This window comes from Labeo rohita, chromosome 9 (genome assembly GCF_022985175.1).
Source record: "Labeo rohita strain BAU-BD-2019 chromosome 9, IGBB_LRoh.1.0, whole genome shotgun sequence".
Lineage (NCBI taxonomy): Eukaryota > Metazoa > Chordata > Actinopteri > Cypriniformes > Cyprinidae > Labeo > Labeo rohita.
The window spans coordinates 37,103,292-37,123,548 of NC_066877.1; the positions used below are offsets into that span (position 1 = coordinate 37,103,292).

Consider the following 20,257-nt stretch of genomic DNA (forward strand, 5'->3'; position numbering starts at 1 on the left):
ATTGACATTAATTGGAATGCACAATAAAAAAAACATTATTTTTGAAAATTGTTAAAAACTGAGTTACCTGTTTTTGCAAATGAACTCTTCATATACTTTTTGGCATTTTTGAGACCCTCTTTTTAAATTAGTTATGTATTTTTTATTATTTATTATTTATTTATTTTTACTGTACAAATGATACACAAAGTAAAAATTATTCAGACACCAGATATAATTTTTAATATTTTTTTTTACTAGTGGGAGCAGGACACTCTAGTTCGTTTATGTAAGTAAGGATAGCAAAATAAACTGTGACATTCTTTATACAGTGGACTAACAGTAAAACCTAAAAATTGGGGACCAACATTTATTCAGATGATTTTTTGCGTAAGTGTTTGATCTTTAATTGCTAATGTGACATTTTACACCAGACTGTATATATATTGAAGTATTTATATATATATATAATTTATATACAGTATATTTAATATGTATGACCCTGGACCACAAAATGTGTCATATGGATTTTTTTTTTTTTATTATTTATTTAGATTTATGCACCATCTGAAAGCTGAATAAAGAGCTTTCCACTGATGTATGAGATAGAACTATTTGAAAATCTGGAATCTGGGGTGCAAAAAAATCATAATATTGAGAAAATCAACTTTAAAGTTGTCCAAATGAAGTTCTTAGCAATGCATATTACTAATCAAAAATTAAGTTTTGATATATTTCTGGCGTAAAATCGATCATTTTGACCCATACAATGTATTGTTGGCTATTGCTACAAATATACCCGTGCTACTTAAAACTGGTCATATTATAATGTTTTATCATATACAGCTAATATAATAAAGGGTATTTCCTCCAAAGAAGTTAATTGCTTGTACAGAGGACCTTTTCATGTGTTTGCAGTTCTGTGTTTGTGTCGTTGCATTATGAAACTTTGTGCAATAAAATGCACACACAGTCATTTAAATGTAACCAACCCTTTTATTCAAACAATTATTTACAGAATTTTAAAACAAAAACAAACAAAATTGAAAGAAACGTCCTATGAATTCTATTTGGTCAGACACAATTTCAAAGTGAATCATTCCACGGTGTGTGATTTGCTTTTTTTTTATGAATCAAACAAAACTGTGCGATTAATGACACCGTAACAAAACTAAACAACTCTTTTTAAAGTAATGAAATGAAATGCCTCTCCCCAAAGGCTGTCAAATTACACATGCATACGCACACACACATCCCATCACACTCGAACAATGTGAAATTACATTCAAAAACATTATTAACAGTCCTGGTGCTAGTTTAGAACTGTAGTCGAAGCAGTAGGAAGATACAATTATGCAAAAGTTAAGTCTTAATCTGCATCAGAAACTCTGTGCAGAAATGCTATTTGTGCTGATGTTCTGTACTGTGAATGTGTTTGTAAAGCTGACTCCGGTTCTCTAGATGCGAGTAGTTGCAATGTGCTGTTCCAATGTAAAGCACTTCACAGTAGCTTCATGGGAATTGGCTGCTTCACTGCTGGAGTTCAGATGATTTCAGGAGAGAGTTTGAAACTGCGGATGAAAAACAAAAATATCAAAAATACAGTAAGCCCTTTACATCAGTGTCATGTGGGTGTAGTTTATGGCAGCGCTTCTCAACTGGTTTTTCCCTTCAGGACACGACTGGGCATCACATGCCGACCAGCACAGTACTGGAATTGTTCATTCATCGTATAAAAACAAACAAAATGTCTTTAGAATCAATCCCTAAATTCTATTAATATTATCATAAACTGAACAGGCCTTGTTTTATAGATGATCGATTGGACACACGACCTTTGACATCAACAGCTAAACAGATGAGAAGTGTTTCTTCTCCTTCTGAGAGTTGGTAAGTCTGTTCATTTTGATCTAAATGATGCATGATTATGTGGTTAGTTGTAATTTAGCAAATAGGGCATTGCTAGGTAGTTGTTAGGGGGTTCTGGAGGGTTGCTAGGGTATTGCTGGGTAGAGTTTGAATGTGTTTTTTTTATGGTGTTGCCAGGTATTCATTAGAGGGTTCCAGGTGTTGCTAAGTAGTTAGGTAGTTCTGGTTGGTTGCCAGGCTGTTGATAGGTAGTTTTATGGGTTTCTGGGTGTTTGCTAGGTAGTTAGAGGGTTCTGGTTGGTTTCCAGGGTGTTGCTAGGTAGTCGTTAGGGTGTTCTAGGTGCTTGCTAGGTAGTTGGGAGGTTCTAGTTGACTGTCAGGGTGTTGCTAGGTAGTTGTTAGGGTGTTCTAGGTGGTTGCTAAGTAGTTAGAGGGTTCTGGTTGGTTTCCAGGGTGTTGCTAGGTTGTTGATAGGGTGTTCTAGGTGCTTGCTAGGTAGTTGGGAGGTTCTAGTTGGTTGTCAGGGTGTTGCTAGGTAGTTGTTAGGGTGTTCTAGGTGGTTGCTAGGTAGTTAGAGGATTCTAGGTGGTTACTAGGGTGTTGCTAGGTTGTTGTTAGGGGGTTCTAGTTGCTTGTTCGGTAGTTGAGAGGTTTTCAATGGTTACCAGGGTGTTGCTAGGTAGTCGTTAGGGTGTTCTAAGTGGTCGCTAGGCAGTTGGGGGTTCTGGTTGGTTGTTTGGTGTTGCTAGATAGTTGGGAGGTTCTAGCTGGTTGCCAGGATGTTGCTAGGTAGTTGTTAGGGTGTTCTAGGTGGTTGCTAGGTAGTTAGGGGATTCTAGGTGGTTACTAGGGTGTTGCTAGGTAGTCGTTAGGTAGTTGTTTGGTAGTTAGTGAGTTCTGGTAGGTTGCCAAGGTGTTGCTAGGTAATCGTTTCGGGGTTCTAGGCGGTTGCTTGGTGTTGCTGGGTAGTCATTAGGGGGTTCTATGTGGTTGCTCAGTAGATGGGTAGTTCTGGTTGGTTGCCAGGGTGTTGCTAGGTAGCCATTAGGGGATTCTGGGTGATTGCTAAGTAATTAGGAGGTTCTGGTTGGCTGCTAGGGTGTTGCTAGGTTGTTGTTATGGGGTTCTATGTGGTTGTTTAGAAGTTGAGAGGTTTTCATTGGTTACCATGGTGTTGCTAGGTAGTCGTTAGGGGGTTCTAAGTGGTTGCTAGGTAGTTGGGGGTTCTAGGTGGTTGCTTGGTGTTGCTAGGTAGTCATTAGGGGGTTCTAGGTGGTTGCTCAGTAGCTGAGTAGTTCTGGTTGGTTGCCAGGGTGTTGCTAGGTAGTCATTAGGGGGTTCTAGGCGGTTGCTCAGTAGCTGAGTAGTTCTGGTTGGTTGCCAGGGTGTTGCTAGGTAGTCATTAGGGGGTTCTAGGCGGTTGCTCAGTAGCTGAGTAATTCTGGTTGGTTGCCAGGGTGTTGCTAGGTAGTCATTAGGGGGTTGTAGGCAGTTGTATGCACGATTATGTGGTTAGCTGTGTTTTATTTTTTCCTTTCATCATTGTTTCTCCCTGCTGAGCAGATCTGAGAGCCACCAGCTGAGAAGCGCTTGTTTTCAGCACTATCCAGTGCCATATAAACGCAATAATATTCAGTGAAAACCAAGATTTAAAAGCGAAAATAAGCAGCGAATGTCTCACCCTGTGGGTCGCCCTGTGTGCCGTTCTCTTCTCTGGCGCTCTCTAGGTCACCTGAAGAGAAAGCATATGTCCTCATCACACTTCCAGCTTTATCTGTGTTTTTTATGCGAGTGATAGTGTAAAGACCCACACACCTCTCTGGACCTTGAAGCACAGTTTCTTCTTCAGATATGCGAAGTATCCGGTTATGGCACCAACAGCTGCGACTGCAATCCCACAAACAACACCAACAACCGTACCAGATCCACTGTCTGCAACAGAACAGGTATTCACTGTCGTGTTACTATGTGTCTATATAGTCATCAAATGTTCTGGGTGGTTTCATAGGTAGTTGTTAGCAGTTCTTGGTAGTAACTGATTACTTGTAATCTGGATTACATAATCAGACTCGAAAAATGAAGTACTTGTAGTTAGATTACATTGCATTTTAAAATAAACAAATAAGGTCAACAGTAATGTAAAAGCAGTGTGATTATATGACCTTAAATGTTTAATGTAATGGATTATGTTACAAACTACAACTTTTGTCATGTAGTTTGGAATCAGTAAAGGATTACAGTTTGTTAGGGGGTTCTGTGTAGAAATCATAAGGAAATTCTGGGTTATTGTTTACTGTTTTGCATGAATAGATTTCAGATCTTCAGGTCTGTAGATGTGGCTTGGTTCCTCTCGTTTAAAGCCAGTCTGTGGGATTTTTAACCTGTTTTAACCCCCATTGCTATAACAGTGATGCTTGATTGAACAAACACCAGTAATAACATGATCATTTCCAGTTAATCGTCCGTAATTCCTGCCGTCCCACCCTGTCTAACAGGCACAAAGATCTGCATGTTCCTTATTCTGCTTCATGTGTTCATTAAAGTCATCAAACATGGAACCGTTGTTAAAATCACTATTTATTTTGTCATAATATTTTTGGATAAGAAAAACGAGATTTACATAATGGTCCACTAGATGGCAGTGTTATGTTGGAGCTAATTCAGGTTTATACTGAAGCCTACTTCTACCACATATGAAAAAAAATGCTTTCATAAATCATAATTATGATATAAAATCATTAAGTACTTTAAATGAAATACTTACAACTTAATTATGAGATAAAACTCAAAATTATGAAATACTAAGTCATAACTGAGATTAAAAAGTCAGTTGACAAAAAAAAATTAAATTATGGCATAAACTTTATCTTAATAGTTTTATCTTTACATTCTATCTCATAATAATTCTGACTTTTTCTTACATGAAGTATGTTAGATGATATTAGTCAGAATGTTTGTGTTTTATGACATCAATGCTTTTTATTTAATAATTATAGCATTTTATATCATCATATTTTGAATTTGAAATGTTTCATATTTTAAATTTGAAATTTTTACTTTTTCTCAAAATTATGGCTTTTTAAATGCCATTTTTTTTTAAATGTCATAAACAACATTTTATCATAATTTGGGGGGGGTTGTATTAATTTAGTTTTTTTTTAAACTCATAATTTAAACATATTTTGTCATGTCACAAACCCGTATTACTTTCTCAAACACAAAAAGAGTAAATTTGTCATAATTACATTTTTTTTTTTGTTTTATTTTATTTTATTTTGTAGTTGACTTTTTACTCTCATTAATTGACATTTTGTCCTAATTTAGATTTTTTTTTTTTGATCTCATAATTTTACGATAAAGTATTTTTATAACATTAATTCAATTTATGATTAGACTTATTTAATAATTAATAATAATAATAATAATAATAAAGACAACTTTATCTCATAATTGACTCATAATAATAATAAAAAAAAACATAATTAAGTTTTTAAAGTAAGAATGTATTTTTATTTCAACCATTTATTTCTCCAATCCAACATTATTTTCTTCATTCCATTAAACATATAAGATGATTTTTAGTCACACTGGTTTTATCTGATAATTTTGCATTTTTAACTCTCTTTTATTTTCTCATAATTGTAACTTATGTCAGTTTTTTTTATTATTATTTTAACATGTTGCTCAAACCCACATTCTTTCTTCCATTAAACATGTATGAATATTTTTAGTCATAATTCAACATTTTATCTCATAATGACTTAGTTTATCATAATTGTGCCCTTTTCTTATAATTCTGTCATGTCAGACAGTGTTTTTGTTTTATAATGTAAATCTCTAAAATCATGTCTTAATTGTCATAATTTATGCTTTTTATTTCATAATTATACCATTTTATGTCATCATTTTTTGAATTTGAAATTTTTACTTTTTCTCAAACTTATGGCTTTTTAAATGCCATATTTTTTTAATCTCATAAACAACATTTTATCATAATTTAGTTTTTTTGTATTAATTTAGGTTTCTTTAACTCATAATCTAAATTTATTTTGACGTCACAAACCCGTATTACTTTCTCAAACAGAAACAGAGTACATTTATGTCATAATTATTATTTATTTTTTTTTTTTTTACATTTTGTAGTTGACTTTTTACTCTCACAATTGACATTTTGTCATAATTTTGACTTCTGTCCCAATTTAGATTTTTTTTTCTCATAATTTTAAGATTAAAACAGATTAAACAGATTTTTATAACATGAATTCAATTTATGATTTAGACATATTTAATAATTAATAATAATAATAACGACAACTGTGTCTTATATATTATGACTTTTTTTTACATTCTATGTCAATTTCAAAAGAAATGGGAAACAAGAAAATATGTTTTAACTATAAAAGTCTTTAGTTTTTACACCTGTCAGTTTCTGATATTATGACGCAGATGCTTCTCGTAGCTACAGGTTGGTTTGTGCTTCAGTTTTTATCACCAGCACTAATGCAGCACTGACACTTATCAATAGTCTACCCACAATGCCTTGCTGCAGAGAAGCATCAGTACGCCCGTCACAGTCGGTCCCACCGGACGCCTCCTCTATGCCGCAGGATTCAACGGAGCGGAGCGAGAGTCCACACATGCGGTGACAGGAATGTTTGTGAGGGAAAAGCCCTCAAAGAGACGACAGGCAAGACCAAACCTGATTTACAGATCCTGCAGGAGATGAAAGAGAGCGAAAGTGCCGCCCGCGGAACAAAAGACGCTCAACAGGAGTTTATTTACTCAGTGACACATAAGAACCATGAGAGGAAACGTGGATCCTCAGAGTCACTGATAATAAAAACTGAGCCGTGATTATTCTGTCATCATTTACTGCCTCTTATGTCACTGCAATCATTTATGGCATTTTATGTCATCGTTTTTTTTTTTTTTTTTTTTTTTTTTTTTTTTTTTTTTTTTTTTTTGAAATTTTTACTTTTTCTCAAGATTATGGCTTTTTAAATGCTATATATATATATATATTAGATTTAGATTTTTTATATCAATTTCTCAATTTTTTTTATTAATAATAATGATAAAGACAACTTTGTTTCAGAACTATGACTCTTTTTTTTACATTTTAGCTGTGATTTTGAAATCGTAATTCCATCTTTTTGTCATCATTTCTATTTTTTTTTATTTTGACATGTCACTTCATGTTAGATGATCGTGCCAGAATGTTTGTGTTTTATAAGGTCAATCCATACACAGACACAGTTTTACATCACTGGTTCCTGCGTGCGTTGAATGCAAACATGACGTGTTCAGCAACTGATCTCTGTTTGTTCTGAACACATGAGGCAGAAGAAGGAACGAGCAGATCCTTTGTGTCTGTTAGTCTGGGTGGGACGGCAGGTGTTACAGATGATCAGCTCATGCAGGACATCACGATCATTGCTGTCATGTTATTACTGCTGTTTGTTCAATCAAGCGTCACTGTTATCAGTGCTCAGCGTTAGGAGTTTGTTCTAAACACTAAGAATTAGTACTTATAAGTGACAAATATCTCACAGTTTTGTTTCAGCGAGGGACCCAAGCCACATCTACAGACCTGGGGCCAGTTGATAAAGAGGGATGTTAAGACAGTGAAACAAGTCCTAAGAAGCAGTTAACCAAAGGATAATCATTATTAGATTCAGCTTAGAATAATTTACATTTTTCTCTAACTGTTTTTAAATAAACTTACCAGTCTTAAAGAAAAAAATCTGACTAACTTTTTAAGACTAGTCTAAACCTTTTATGCTCTGAACCCCAGATGATTACACCCTGAGTAACCAGAACCCTCTAATGACTACCTAGCAACCACTCTGAACTTCCCAGCATCTAGCTAGCAACACCCTAGAAACCACTCTGAACCCCCAACACCCTAGTAACCACCCCCAAACCCACTAACGACAACCTAGCAACACCCTAGTAACCACTCCGAACCCCCAACACCCTAGTAACCACCCCCAAACCCACTAACGACTACCTAGCAACACCCTAGTAACCACCCCCAAGCCCCCTAACGACTACCTAGCAACACCCTAGTAACCACTCCGAACCCCCAGTACTCTAGTAACCACCCCCTAACGACTACCTACCAACACCCTAGTAACCACTCTGAACCCCCAACGCCCTAGTAACCACCCCCAAACTCTCTAACAACTACCTAGCAACACCCTAGTAACCACTCCAAACTCCCAACGCCCTAGTAACCACCCCCAAACCCCTTAATAACTACCTAGCAACACCCTAGTAACCACCCCGAACCCCCTAACAACTACTTAGCAACACCCTAGTAACCCCCAGAACCCCCAACGACTACCTAGTAACACCCTAGTAACCACCCAGAACCCCCAACGTCCTAGTAACCACCCTGAACCCCCTAACAGCTACCTAGCAACACCCTAGTAACCATCCAGAACCCCCAACAACTACCAGGCAACACCCTAGTAACCACTCTGAACCCCCAACTCCCTAGTAACCACCCCCAAACCACTACCTAGCAACCATCTAGAGCCCCCTAATAACTACCTAGCAACACCTTAGTAAGCATCCCAAACCCCCCTAACAACAACCTAGCAACCACCCAGAACTCTCTAATGACTACCTAGTAACACCTTAATAACCACCTCAAACCCCCAACACCTTAGCATCCACCCAGAGCCCCTAATAACTACCCCGAACCCCCTAACAACTACCTAGTAACACCCTAGTAACCACCCTGAACCTCCAATGCCCTAGTAATAACCCCGAACCCCCTAGCAACAACCTAGCAACCACCCTAATGACTATGTAGCAACACCCTAGTAACCACCCCAAACCCCCAACACCCTAGTAACAACCCTGAACCCCCTAGCAACCACCCCGAACCCCTTAATAAGAAGAATCCACCCAGAACTTTTACACGCTTCTCACAAGCATGTAAAAACATTTCTAAACACGTCTAAGAGATGTTAGTTTATATGATGTAGATGGAGAGTTTGATACCGTTCGGCTCAGAAACGGCTCCAGCGCTGCGGGCTGTAATGACAGAGAAAACTTAATGAGATTCAACACAGATATTGGCAATAACCACTGATGTGTAATTTGAAGAAAATACAGTTGCCCTGCTTTCTCATTTGTTTACTGTAGATGCTTTTTGCCGCACACATTTAGCCAATGTATTAAATATAATGCAATACTTAAAACAAAAAGTGCCGTACCTTTGCCTTGACCTGCGCTGTGCCGGCCTGCGTCTCCTACCACTATTATCAAGTTGAATTTGTAAATTTCAAAAGCAGCTTTTGAGAAAAATATTACATGTTCATGTGTGTTTATGGATATAGATTGTTACCTGGATCCACTGGTAGTGCTTTCTCTTCTGTGAAGTAAATGATAATTTTTATTGTTTATTATTTATTTGCACACACTGTCTAATTCAAAGCACATGTGTTTTGTGCTGAATTGCTGCAGGTAAAGTTGTGCAGCTGGTTTGTGGGTTCTGCCATCTCACTGTGGATCACTAATCATCTCTTTTAATCGTTGGTTTTCGCTCACCAAACCAGGAGCAGCAAATAAATGAGATGTGTGATGTTTACCAACAAGAAACACACACCACTAAATTCTGTTCCAGATCAGTCATGTATTACGTGAGCACTTGAAATGCGCTCAAACCGCAGAGACATGAGGCTTTTTCACATGCAGAGTTGTGAGATGCGTCACATGTGCAAAGTCATTGGACAGGGCCAACGAGGTTTGGAATTTACTTCCATGCATTGGATATTTGTGCAGTGACTTTCAATCATGCACTTGAATAATGCACTTGAGGTTTAGAATAATTAAGATTGTTTTAATGTTTTTAAAAGAAGCAAGGCTGCATTTACTTGACCAAAAGTTCATACAAATTGTGAAATATTATTGCTATTTAAAATAGCTGTGTGAATCCATACTAAAATATAATTTACTGTCACTTTTGATCAATTCGTTGCATCCTTTCTGAAGGATCATGTGACACTGAAGAGTGGAGTAACGATGCTGAAAATTCAGCTGCGCATCACAAATAAATTACATTTTAACAGATTCACTTTATATTAGAATATTTTACAATTTATGTTAAAAACATGCTAGCAACTTGCGAATCATGCTAGAAAAAAGCTAGCAACATACTAATCATGCTAAAAACAGGCTAGCAACATGCTAATCATGTTAGAAACATGCTAGCAACTTGCTAGTCAAGTTAAAAACATGATAGCAACATTCTAGCAACTTGCGAATCATGCTAGAAAAAGGCTAGCAACATGCTAATAATGCTAAAACGTGCTAGCAACTTGTTAATCATGCTAAAACATGCTAGCAACATGCTAATAATGTTAACAGCATGTTAGCAACATGTTAGCAGCTTGCTAATCATGCTAAAAACATGCTAGCAACTTGTTAATCATATTAGAAATGTTAGCAACATGTTAACAACTTGCTAATCATGCTGGCAGCATGTTCATCATGCTAGCAACATACCAGCAACTTGCTAATCATGCTAGAAACATGCTAGCAACATGTTAATCATGCTAAAAACAGGCTAGCAACATGCTAATCATGTTAGAAACATGCTAGCAACATGATAGCAAGTTGCTAATCAAGTTAAAAACATGATAGCAACATTCTAGCAACTTGCGAATCATGCTAGAAAAAGGCTAGCAACATGCTAATAATGTTAAAACGTGCTAGCAACTTGTTAATCATGTTAAAATATGCTAGCAACATGCTAATAATGTTAACAGCATGCTAGCAACATGTTAGCAGCTTGCTAATCATGCTAGAAACATGCTAGCAACATGATAATCATGCTAGAAATGTGCTAATCATGCAAGCAACATACCAGCAACTTGCTAATCATGCTAAAACATGTTAGCAACTTGCTAATCATGCTAAAAACATGTTAGTAACATGCTAGCAACTTGTTAATCATGTTAGAAACATGCTAGCAACTTGCTAACAACTTGCTAATAATGCTAGCAACATGTTCATCATGCTAGCAACATACTAGTAACATGCGTATGATGTTAGAAACATGTTAGCAACATACCAGCAACTTGTTAATCATGCTAGAAACATGCTAGAAACATAGTAGCAACATGCGTATCATGCTACAAACATGCTAGCAACATACCAACAACTTGCTAATCATGCTAGAAACATGCTAGCAACGTGCTAATCATGCTAGAAACGTGCTAATCATGCTAGTAACATGCTAGCAACATGTTACCTTGCTAATCATGCTAGCAACATACAAGCAACTTGCTAATCATGTTAAAAACATGTTAGAAACATGCTAGCAACTTGCTAATCATGTTAGCAAAATGCTAAAACATTAAATAATCATAATTATTCCAAAAGTTCGAGCAGCAGCATAGAGAAGGAGAAGGTGAAAGCTCAAGACTGATGCCTGCAGTTTCTGTTAAATGATGAAGAATGCAAGTTTAATTCAGTGTTAATGTACTGACACAACAACACAGCGTTACAGCATTAACTGTAATAGTCAGGGATCATTTTGTGTAATTTCAGACTGAAGGCACGTAATTTGCTCGCCTGCTTGTGAACCGGCTAAAAACGAACACAAATGCACTAAAGCTTTGTGATAATTTCTTACCTGTATCTTTATCGAAAGCATCAGAAAGATCAAATTCTTCAAGATGAACTGGAAAAAACATAAAAGCACATGTAAACAGCAGCAGGACGAGTTTTCATGGTGTTCAATGATCTAAACGTGTCTGAACGTAAAGGCTTTATTAAATGACAGATAGTTCAGTGTCAAACCTTTCACTGATTCATCAGGGTTCACAGGTTCCTCTAGTACAGCAGTCAAGTCTAGAAAACAAACAAACAAACAAACAAATAAACATTTGTTATGTTTAGTTCACAAAGCAAGGCTCAAATAACTATATTCCAGTAAAACTAGCATGAATCTCATTAAATGTGTTTTGATATGTCAGTAATGAGAATTTGGGAAAATATGCGTAACAAAAACAATGTAAATATAAATTGTAACACAAATATTTTAAAAATTAACATGCTTTATGTTAAATATTCTATTTTTTTTCTTTTGATTATGGGCAAATAATAGGTCATTTTATTTATTTTTTTACATGATAGCAATGAGAATTTAGAGAATGTGCTTAATTGTCAAACTAATGTAAATATTTTAAAAATATAAAATTAATATTTTAAAATGAATGTTTATTTTTATATATTAAACATAATATCCTATTTATATCTTTTGATTATAGGTGAATAATAGGTACTTTTTACGATAACAATGAGAATTTGGAGAATGTGCTTAATTGTCACAAAATAATGTAAATATTTAAAAAATATAAATATAAAATTAATACTTAAAAAAATTAACAAGTTTATTTTTATGTTAAATATAATATCCTATTTTTTTCTTTTGATTATGGCCGAATAATAGTTTTGTTGTTGTTGTTGTTGTTGTTTTTACATGGTAGCAATGAGAATTTGGAGAATGTGCTTAATTGTCACAAAATAATGTAAATTATTGCAATTATAGCAAACACTAATATAAGTTTCTGATGTTCCTGCTCCAATTCCTGTTTTTTGATTGACCCTGTTCTCATTTGAATTTGTTTCAGTTATAGAGGAAATGATCACGAGTCTCCTGAGAGAAACTAACCTGTTTCACCATCATCTGTGTCTGCATCGGTATCTGCATCTGCATCTGCATCTGTATCAGTATCTGTTTCTGCATTTGTATCTGCATCTGCTTCACCTGCAGATGTGACAAATGCAAACAAACAACATCATTTCACTGGACACTGGAAAACCCTCAGCTCATCTGAGCTTTCAGAACAGTTTCATAACTCTTCCTGTGCACCATCTAAAGCAGCATCCCAACAGGAACCTCTGAGTAAGTGATTTTAGTTTGTTTTCCACAGGAAGTGACTCAGAAAAAGAGGATTTGATGCTCAAGTGATTTCAGTAGAGTTTGGTACAGACATGTCTCTATGTTATCATCATAAAAGACCCTTTTCACATTTCTGTGCTTCACAGAAACAGTCATAGTTGAGTGAACTTTTATGGCTGCAAATGGAAACTACAACAAATACACTACTGCTTAAATATTTGGGATCAGTAAGACTTGTAATGTTTTTAAAGAAGTCTCTTCTGCTCATCAAGGCTGCATTTATTTGATCAAAAATACAGAAAAAACAATAATATTGCAAAATGTTATTGCAATATAAAATAAAGGTTTTTATTTGAATATACTTTAAAATATAATTTATTCCTGTGATGCAAAGCTAATTTTTCATCAGCTGTTACTCCAGTCTTAAGTGTTACATGATCCTTCAGAAATCATTCTAATATGCTGATTTCTTATTAGAATTATCAATGTTGTAAATATATATTTTTTTGAAACCTGTGATTCTTATAATAACAAGTTTAAAAGAACAGCATTTATTCAAAATATAAATCTTTCAACAATGTAAATCTGTTCTATCACTTTGTATTAATTTAACACATCCTTAGTGAATAAAAGTATTAATTTCTTTCAAAAAAAGAAAGAAAGAAAAAAAATTACTGACACCAAACTTTTGAGCAGTATATATTGTTACAAAAGATTTCTATTTTAATTAAATGCTGTTCTTTTTAACCTTTTAATGATCAAAGAATCCCGAAAAAAAGAATCACAGGATCCCATAAAAATATTTGTCAGCACAACTGTTTCCAACATTGATAATTCTAATAATAAATCAGCATATCAGAATGATTTCTGAAGGATCATGTGACACTGAAGACTGGAGTAACAGCTGATGAAAATTCAGCTTTGCATCACAGGAATAAATTATATTTTAAAGTATATTAAACTAAAAAACATTATTTTATATTGTAATAACATTTTGCAATATTATTGTTTTTTTCTGTATTTTTGATCAAATAAACGCAGCCTTGATGAGCAGAAGAGACTTCTTTAAAGTCTTACTAAGTCTTACTAATCCCAATGCAATGTATATTTTTGCACTCAAATTGCAAAAAAAAAAAAAAAAATCCAATAATGTGTCCATGGCTTTCCGAAAGAGGAAAAAATACGCTAATTTCGTCAGTCTGAATAGAGAAAGATGTCAGATTTGTCATTGTGTTAGAAACACTCAGACAGCACACGAAATATAGTGTTATAAATCAAAACTAGTTAAAAAAAAGTTTGTCAAAACAAACTTTAGGTTGGCTTTAGGTTAGGAAAGCCGCACCAGAAAGTTTAAAAAAGTTTAAAAAGTTTAAAATGTTTTTAAAAAAAAAAAAAGTTTGATGGTTTTCAGTCTGAAATAGTTTGAAGTTTAAAATAGTTTTAAAAGGTTAAAGCTTGAATGTTTTGAAGGCAATACAGTCTCACATAGATAGTCTCAGATAGTTACTAGCATGTTTCTAACATATTAGCAAGTTGTTAGCATGTTGCTAGCATGTTTTTAGCCTGATTAGCAAATTGCTAGCATGTTGCTAACTTGTTTCTAGCATGATTATAGTGTGATTAATAAGTTGCTAGCATGTTTCTACCATGATTACCAGGTTGCTATTAAGTTTCTAGCATGATTAGCAGGTGCTAGCATGTTACTAGCATGATTTTAACACGATTAGCAAGTTTCTAGCATGATTCTAGCATGATTAGCATGTTACTAGCATGATTTTAACACGATTAGCAAGTTTCTAGCATGATTCTAGCATGATGAGCATGTTAATAGCATGTTTCAAGCATGATTAGCAAGTTACTAGCATGATTCTAGCATGATTAGCATGTTACTGGCATGTTTCAAGCATGATTAGCACGCTACTAGCACGATTCTAGCATGATTAGCATGTTACTGGCATGTTTCAAGCATGATTAGCACGTTACTAGCATGTTTCAAGCATGATTAGCACGTTGCTAGCATGATTCTAGCATGATTAGCATGTTAATAGCATGTTGCTAGCATGTTTTTAGCCTGATTAGTAAGATGCTAGCAAATTTTTTTCGAAAACTATAAGTTGGATCAATTAGAAAAGAGACAGCAACCTGAGTCAGATCAATCTGAACTTCAGAAATTTGGCTAATAATAATCATAATCATAATAATAATAATCATAATCATAATAATAATCGTAATAAGCTGAAGTAGTTTTCTCAAGCCAACCTAATGACATTTTTTAACGCTGTTCTGTGCTGAAAATCTTGGTGTTCCTGGTCAAAAATGACTAGTCTTTTGTTTGTAAAAGTTCTGATTGTACTATATTATCACCAGATATTGAATCCAATCTTTTATCAGCTATTTTTCTTTCAGTTGGCGCAGGTTCTATGTTTGTTTAAGGATCATGACAGGAATACGTGGATTCATTTAACAAAGAGCATTGAGTCCTCAAATCTATTTTAACATTCCCAGCATTCTCTCACACACACAAACATCCAGACAGAAAACATTCCTCAAAACTTATGAAGTTGACGACATTTTACCTCCTTCTGCTTCCTCTTCTGGTTCTTCTTCTGCGTCACCTGGAGCTTCTTCAGGTGTGATCACTGACAAAAACACTGTGTTTAGATCTTCTAGCACGAACAATCAAAATCCAATGAATCGTATACGTTTTGTTATTGTAGAAAATTTGTGAAAATGTTCATATGACGTCAAAGATGTTTGTATGTAATGAAATCAGTTTTATAAAGATTGATAAAACAATATTTACATAACGCCATAGTAACGCGTTTAACTGTAACAATAAAAGGCTGTTCATAAACATCTATTGTTTCTATGTAGCGAAAGCAAAGTTTCTCGATGATGTCACATTGTGGCTTTGTGAAGATCAAACTGTGATAAAGACGACTGTAAATCTTTGTTTCACCATCTTCAATCACTTCAGGATCAGCAGGTGGATCGGCTTCTGAAAGTCAAAGGATTCGATGTCTTTAACCTTCAAATAATCTTAAAGCAGAATAATAATACGGATATTTTCTGCTGTTATGATAGAAAGTGAGCTGCGTACCTGTTTCAGTTGTGTCGGCTTCATCTAGAACGACAATGAACAATTCTATTAATACAGGCCTTGGAAATAATCACAAAATACTTACTCATAAATTTAAGGTTTATGTGTTTTAATTGCATATAAAATGTCTGTGCATTTGGATTACACTGATTTAATATAAACGAACTAATAAACTTAATGTAATGCATATTTGGCAGTCATACATAACACTGTTATTATAGGTAAATGAAACTAAAATAAAAACATTCAAAATTCTGTTTTGTTTTTTTTTAATAAAACAAAATGTTAACTGAAAAAAAAAAACCTTTTGATAAACTAAAATGAAAATTAATAAAAACTATATAGGCATATTTAAAAACAACAACAAAAATACACAAGAAAATTACCAAAATGTTAACTAAAATTACAGTGAAAGCAGAAAATATACAAATAAAATCTAATTCAAAATCTAATATGAAATAGGAAATTATGATTTCCATGATGTGGAAAACACTGGAATTGCAGAATCCAGTCATAAAAACGGAATTTACTGTATAATCACAAAATTTGACAAATTTTGGATGGATAAATCAAAAGTAGGTCAATACACTTCAATTAAAAAACAATCAAAATTAAAAATTAATTTATTTTGAAGAAAAATGTAAATACACAATACTTAAGTTCTAAAAAAAAATAAGGAAATAATATTTTTAAAAAATTAATTAATTAGAGATGCCTTTTCATTATTAAAATGTAATAAAAACATTAAAATGGAACCCAGAGAATTAATGAAAAACAGAATTTGTTTAAATAAATAAATAAAAACTGATTTGAAAAAAAAGCAAAACATTTCATAGGGCTTTGAAAAAATGTTAAATATTGTAAGTTTCATGATTTCAGTTAATTAGATTTGCTCTTTGAATAATAAAATTTAATTCAATCATTAAAACAGAGTTTTAAAAATTTAATTCAGAAAATGTATAAAAAAAAAACAGAATTTGGGAAAAAATAAAACTGATTTTATAGGGCCTTAAAATTGTAATTTTTGTTAAACTTTTAATAAAGTGCTGTTAAATATTGTAATTTTGATGACTTCAAATAATTAGAATGTTTTTTAATATCTATTTAATCTATTTAACAGAGTCTAGAAAAATTAAAATGGAAAGAAAATAAATCCAGAAAAATGTAAACACAAAAAAATTGGAGAAAAAAAAATCAAACAGATTTCAGCACTCAAATTCCATGCCATAGTTTATTATTGGCTATTTGCATCTATTTGACTGAATTAAAATAATTATATTCAATGATAAATATATATTATTGTGCATTTAAAACACATTCGGTTTATTGTGTAATCCAAAAAACTAAAATGTTACATGCAAATACATAAAAAAATGTAAAAATATTTTTTGAATGCACAAACTTTGACGTCAGTGCTTTAGAGGTCAGTTTCCAATATAAATTGTTAACACAAAACTAATATTTCAATTCATTTTTAAAAGCATTAATATCTTTCAAAGTTGCTTTAAATAAAAGCATCTTTACTCACGTTCAGCCAGTTATTACAAGTGAACAGGGCTTTTAAGCCCTTTAGTCCAGCGATCACAGAAAGAGCTCCAGTATGGATTTAGTTCCCATTATGAGGTTAGAGAAACTAAATAAGGATGAGTTTGGGAGAAAACTGTCCTGAATACCTTTTTGAGAAAGTCATTTGAAAATGCCACAGAGTTTGACTGCCAAAGCAGCGGCCACACGTGTGAAAATATCAGAGAGAGCAGAGGAAAGCAGAGCTGCTAGAAAGACATTTAACGTGACGTTTTGTACCTGCTTTAGCGGGAGCATCAGTTTCTGCTTCTGCTTCTTCTTCTTCTTCTTCCTCAGCAGCAGCAGCAGGTTCCTCTTTAGCTGATGAAGCAGAAGCAGTGAAATATGAGTGAGATGCACATGACGTTTGTTTGCAGTATACAGTGTGTGTGTTCATTCGATAACATCAGTCCGTCTGTGTGAACAGAGTGATTGTCTCACTTTCATTTTTTCAGCTTTGTTTTGAATTTTAGTTTTGTGTGTTTTTGTCATTTGTATTTGTTTTGTTTTTTTTAAATATTTCTATTTAGTTTTCTTTTTTTTTTTTTTAGTTTTTATTAATTTCCAGTTAGTAATTTTAGTTTCTCATCTTAAACTTTTTCATCTTCCAAGGTTTTTTCTATTATTATTTTATTTTACCTTTTTTCATTTACTCTTAAGTTTTGTTTTTTTCTTTCTTTCTTTCTTTTTCAGTAACTTTAGTTTTTAATAGTTTTAATTCAGATTTATTTTTTATTTCCATTTACTGACTTAGTGTTTTAACTCATTTTATTTAGTTGCCAGTTTTTGTTTTAATTTTAGTTTTGTTTGCTTTTGTCATTTGTATTAGTTTTTTTTTCTTTTTAATCTATTTAGTTTTAATTTATTTTTATTTTTCTTTTTAGTTTTTATTCATTTCCAGTTAGTAATTTTAGTTCTTTAATTTTAATTTAAACTTATTTCAGGTAGATGCCAAAGCATTTCTTTAATATTTTACTTTAATTTATTTTATTTTATTTTATTTTAGCTTCATTTCAGTGACTAAAATGATTTTTTATATTGTTTAAAGTTTTTCATCTAATATTTCATCTTTATTTCAATCATTCAAAATTATTTTTAATAGTTTTTAATAGTTTTAATAGAGAAATTTTAGTGTTTCAACTCATTTTATTTAGTTGCCTTTTTTTTTTTAGTTTAGTTTTGTGTGCTTTTGTCATTTGTAATAGTTTTTTAAAATATATTTCTATTTAGTTTAGTTTTATTTTTTATTTTTTTATTAATTTCCAGTTCCAGTGAAGCTAATTGCTTCAGCTTTTCAGTTTTTTTTTTTTTTTTTAACTTTAGTTCTTCAACTTAAACTTCTTTCAGGTAGATGCCAAAGCAGCATTTCTTATTTTATTTTATTTTATTTTATTTTATTTTATTTTATTATTTTTTTTTTATTATTATTTTGTCTTAATTATAATTATTGAAAATTATTAAATTAATTATTGAAAATAATTTAAGTTTTAAGTTTAATTTTAGTGCTTGAACTATTTGTTACTTTCCAAGTTTTTTTTTTTTTATCTAATTATTTTATTTTAGCTTCATTTCAATTACTGAAATGATTTTTAATAGTTTAAATGCTTTTTAATAGTTTTAATCCAGATTTTTTTTTTATTTCCAGTTAGTTATTTTAGTGTTTTTGTTTTAATTTTAGTTTTGTGTGGTTTTGTCATTTGTAATAGTTTTTTTAATATTTCTATTTAGTTTTAATTTATTTTTTAATTATTTTTAGTTTTTATTAATTTAGTTTTAAATTAATTTATAATTTTTTTTATTATTATTTATTTGAGCAGTTAGCAGCATTTCTGACTTATTTTATTTTATTATTTCAATTTTATTTTAATTATTGAAAAAGATTTATAAGTTTTAAGTTTAATTTTAGTGCTTGAACTATTTATTTGTTTAATCTAACAATTTTTTTTCGCTTCATTTTAATTACTGAAATGATTTTCAATATTGTTTACAGTTTTTCATCTAATATTTATATTTTATTTCATCTTTATTTCAACCATTCAAAATGCTTTTTAATGGTTTAAATTCAGATTTCCGTTTTATTTAGTTGCCAGGTCAGCACGTCTGATCCGTCGCGTCTGTTTTTTCAGCTCCCGACTCTCAGCGAAACGGCAATAGAGAGGAAAATATGTCATAGTCAAAACCACATGATTATTACAGGCTTCCCGGCCCTCCGACCGACGGATTTCTATGAGTTTTCCAGGCCTTCATGGTTACAGGATATTTGAAGGATTTTTAAAATCATTTTATTAAAGATTGCGTTCAGTAAGTGCAGCTTCTGGCTATGAAACGTATTAGGACTGAGAATAACCAGGACACGTTATCTGGTAGAAATTCCCATGACTTTTCCAGGCCGTCTTTTATAAACTCCTGATCTATCCAGGTGTCTACGGCCGTTGTATTGATGTGTTGTTTGTGGCGTGTAATGACTGTATATTTGGTTGCGATCACCTGCTGGTGTTTCCTCAGGGTCTTCTGCCGCGGGCTGATCGTCTGTCGCAGCGTCTGAGCAAAAACACATCAGAGGTAAAACACTTTCATACATCACTGAACGCTGAAACACACCTGTTTGGTGAATGAACACTGAACAGCTGTAGTAAATAAATTGTACCTGTCTCAGGGTTTGTGTCTTCAGCTTCAGGCTCTATTGACACACACAAAAACAACACATTTGCTGCTGTTATTATACACATTCTATATTAAACTGTGTGTTACAGTGATTTTACTGCAGAAAACAAAGGCTATTTGCATTGTGCCTAAGAATCAGGATTATTTTAATGTTATTTAAT

General features: G+C 33.0%; 1 protein-coding gene across 1 annotated transcript in view; it reads right to left on the minus strand.

Annotated features, from left to right (window-relative positions):
* Positions 1–955: 955 nt before the first annotated feature.
* The window catches only part of si:ch211-39i22.1 (serine-aspartate repeat-containing protein I), a 33,245-nt gene continuing 13,943 nt past the window's right edge, over positions 956–20,257 (minus strand). The window contains exons 6-20 of the mRNA XM_051118440.1: positions 20,080–20,112; positions 19,920–19,973; positions 17,673–17,753; positions 15,870–15,893; positions 15,729–15,767; positions 15,346–15,408; positions 12,539–12,634; positions 11,665–11,715; positions 11,498–11,545; positions 9,206–9,232; positions 9,075–9,116; positions 8,860–8,892; positions 3,664–3,780; positions 3,530–3,580; positions 956–1,550 (exon numbers count right to left, since the gene is read on the minus strand). Of these exons, the coding sequence (XP_050974397.1) occupies positions 1,510–1,550; positions 3,530–3,580; positions 3,664–3,780; positions 8,860–8,892; positions 9,075–9,116; positions 9,206–9,232; positions 11,498–11,545; positions 11,665–11,715; positions 12,539–12,634; positions 15,346–15,408; positions 15,729–15,767; positions 15,870–15,893; positions 17,673–17,753; positions 19,920–19,973; positions 20,080–20,112 (800 nt within the window). The 3' untranslated portion in view covers positions 956–1,509. The remainder of the gene's footprint in view (positions 1,551–3,529; positions 3,581–3,663; positions 3,781–8,859; positions 8,893–9,074; positions 9,117–9,205; positions 9,233–11,497; positions 11,546–11,664; positions 11,716–12,538; positions 12,635–15,345; positions 15,409–15,728; positions 15,768–15,869; positions 15,894–17,672; positions 17,754–19,919; positions 19,974–20,079; positions 20,113–20,257) is intronic.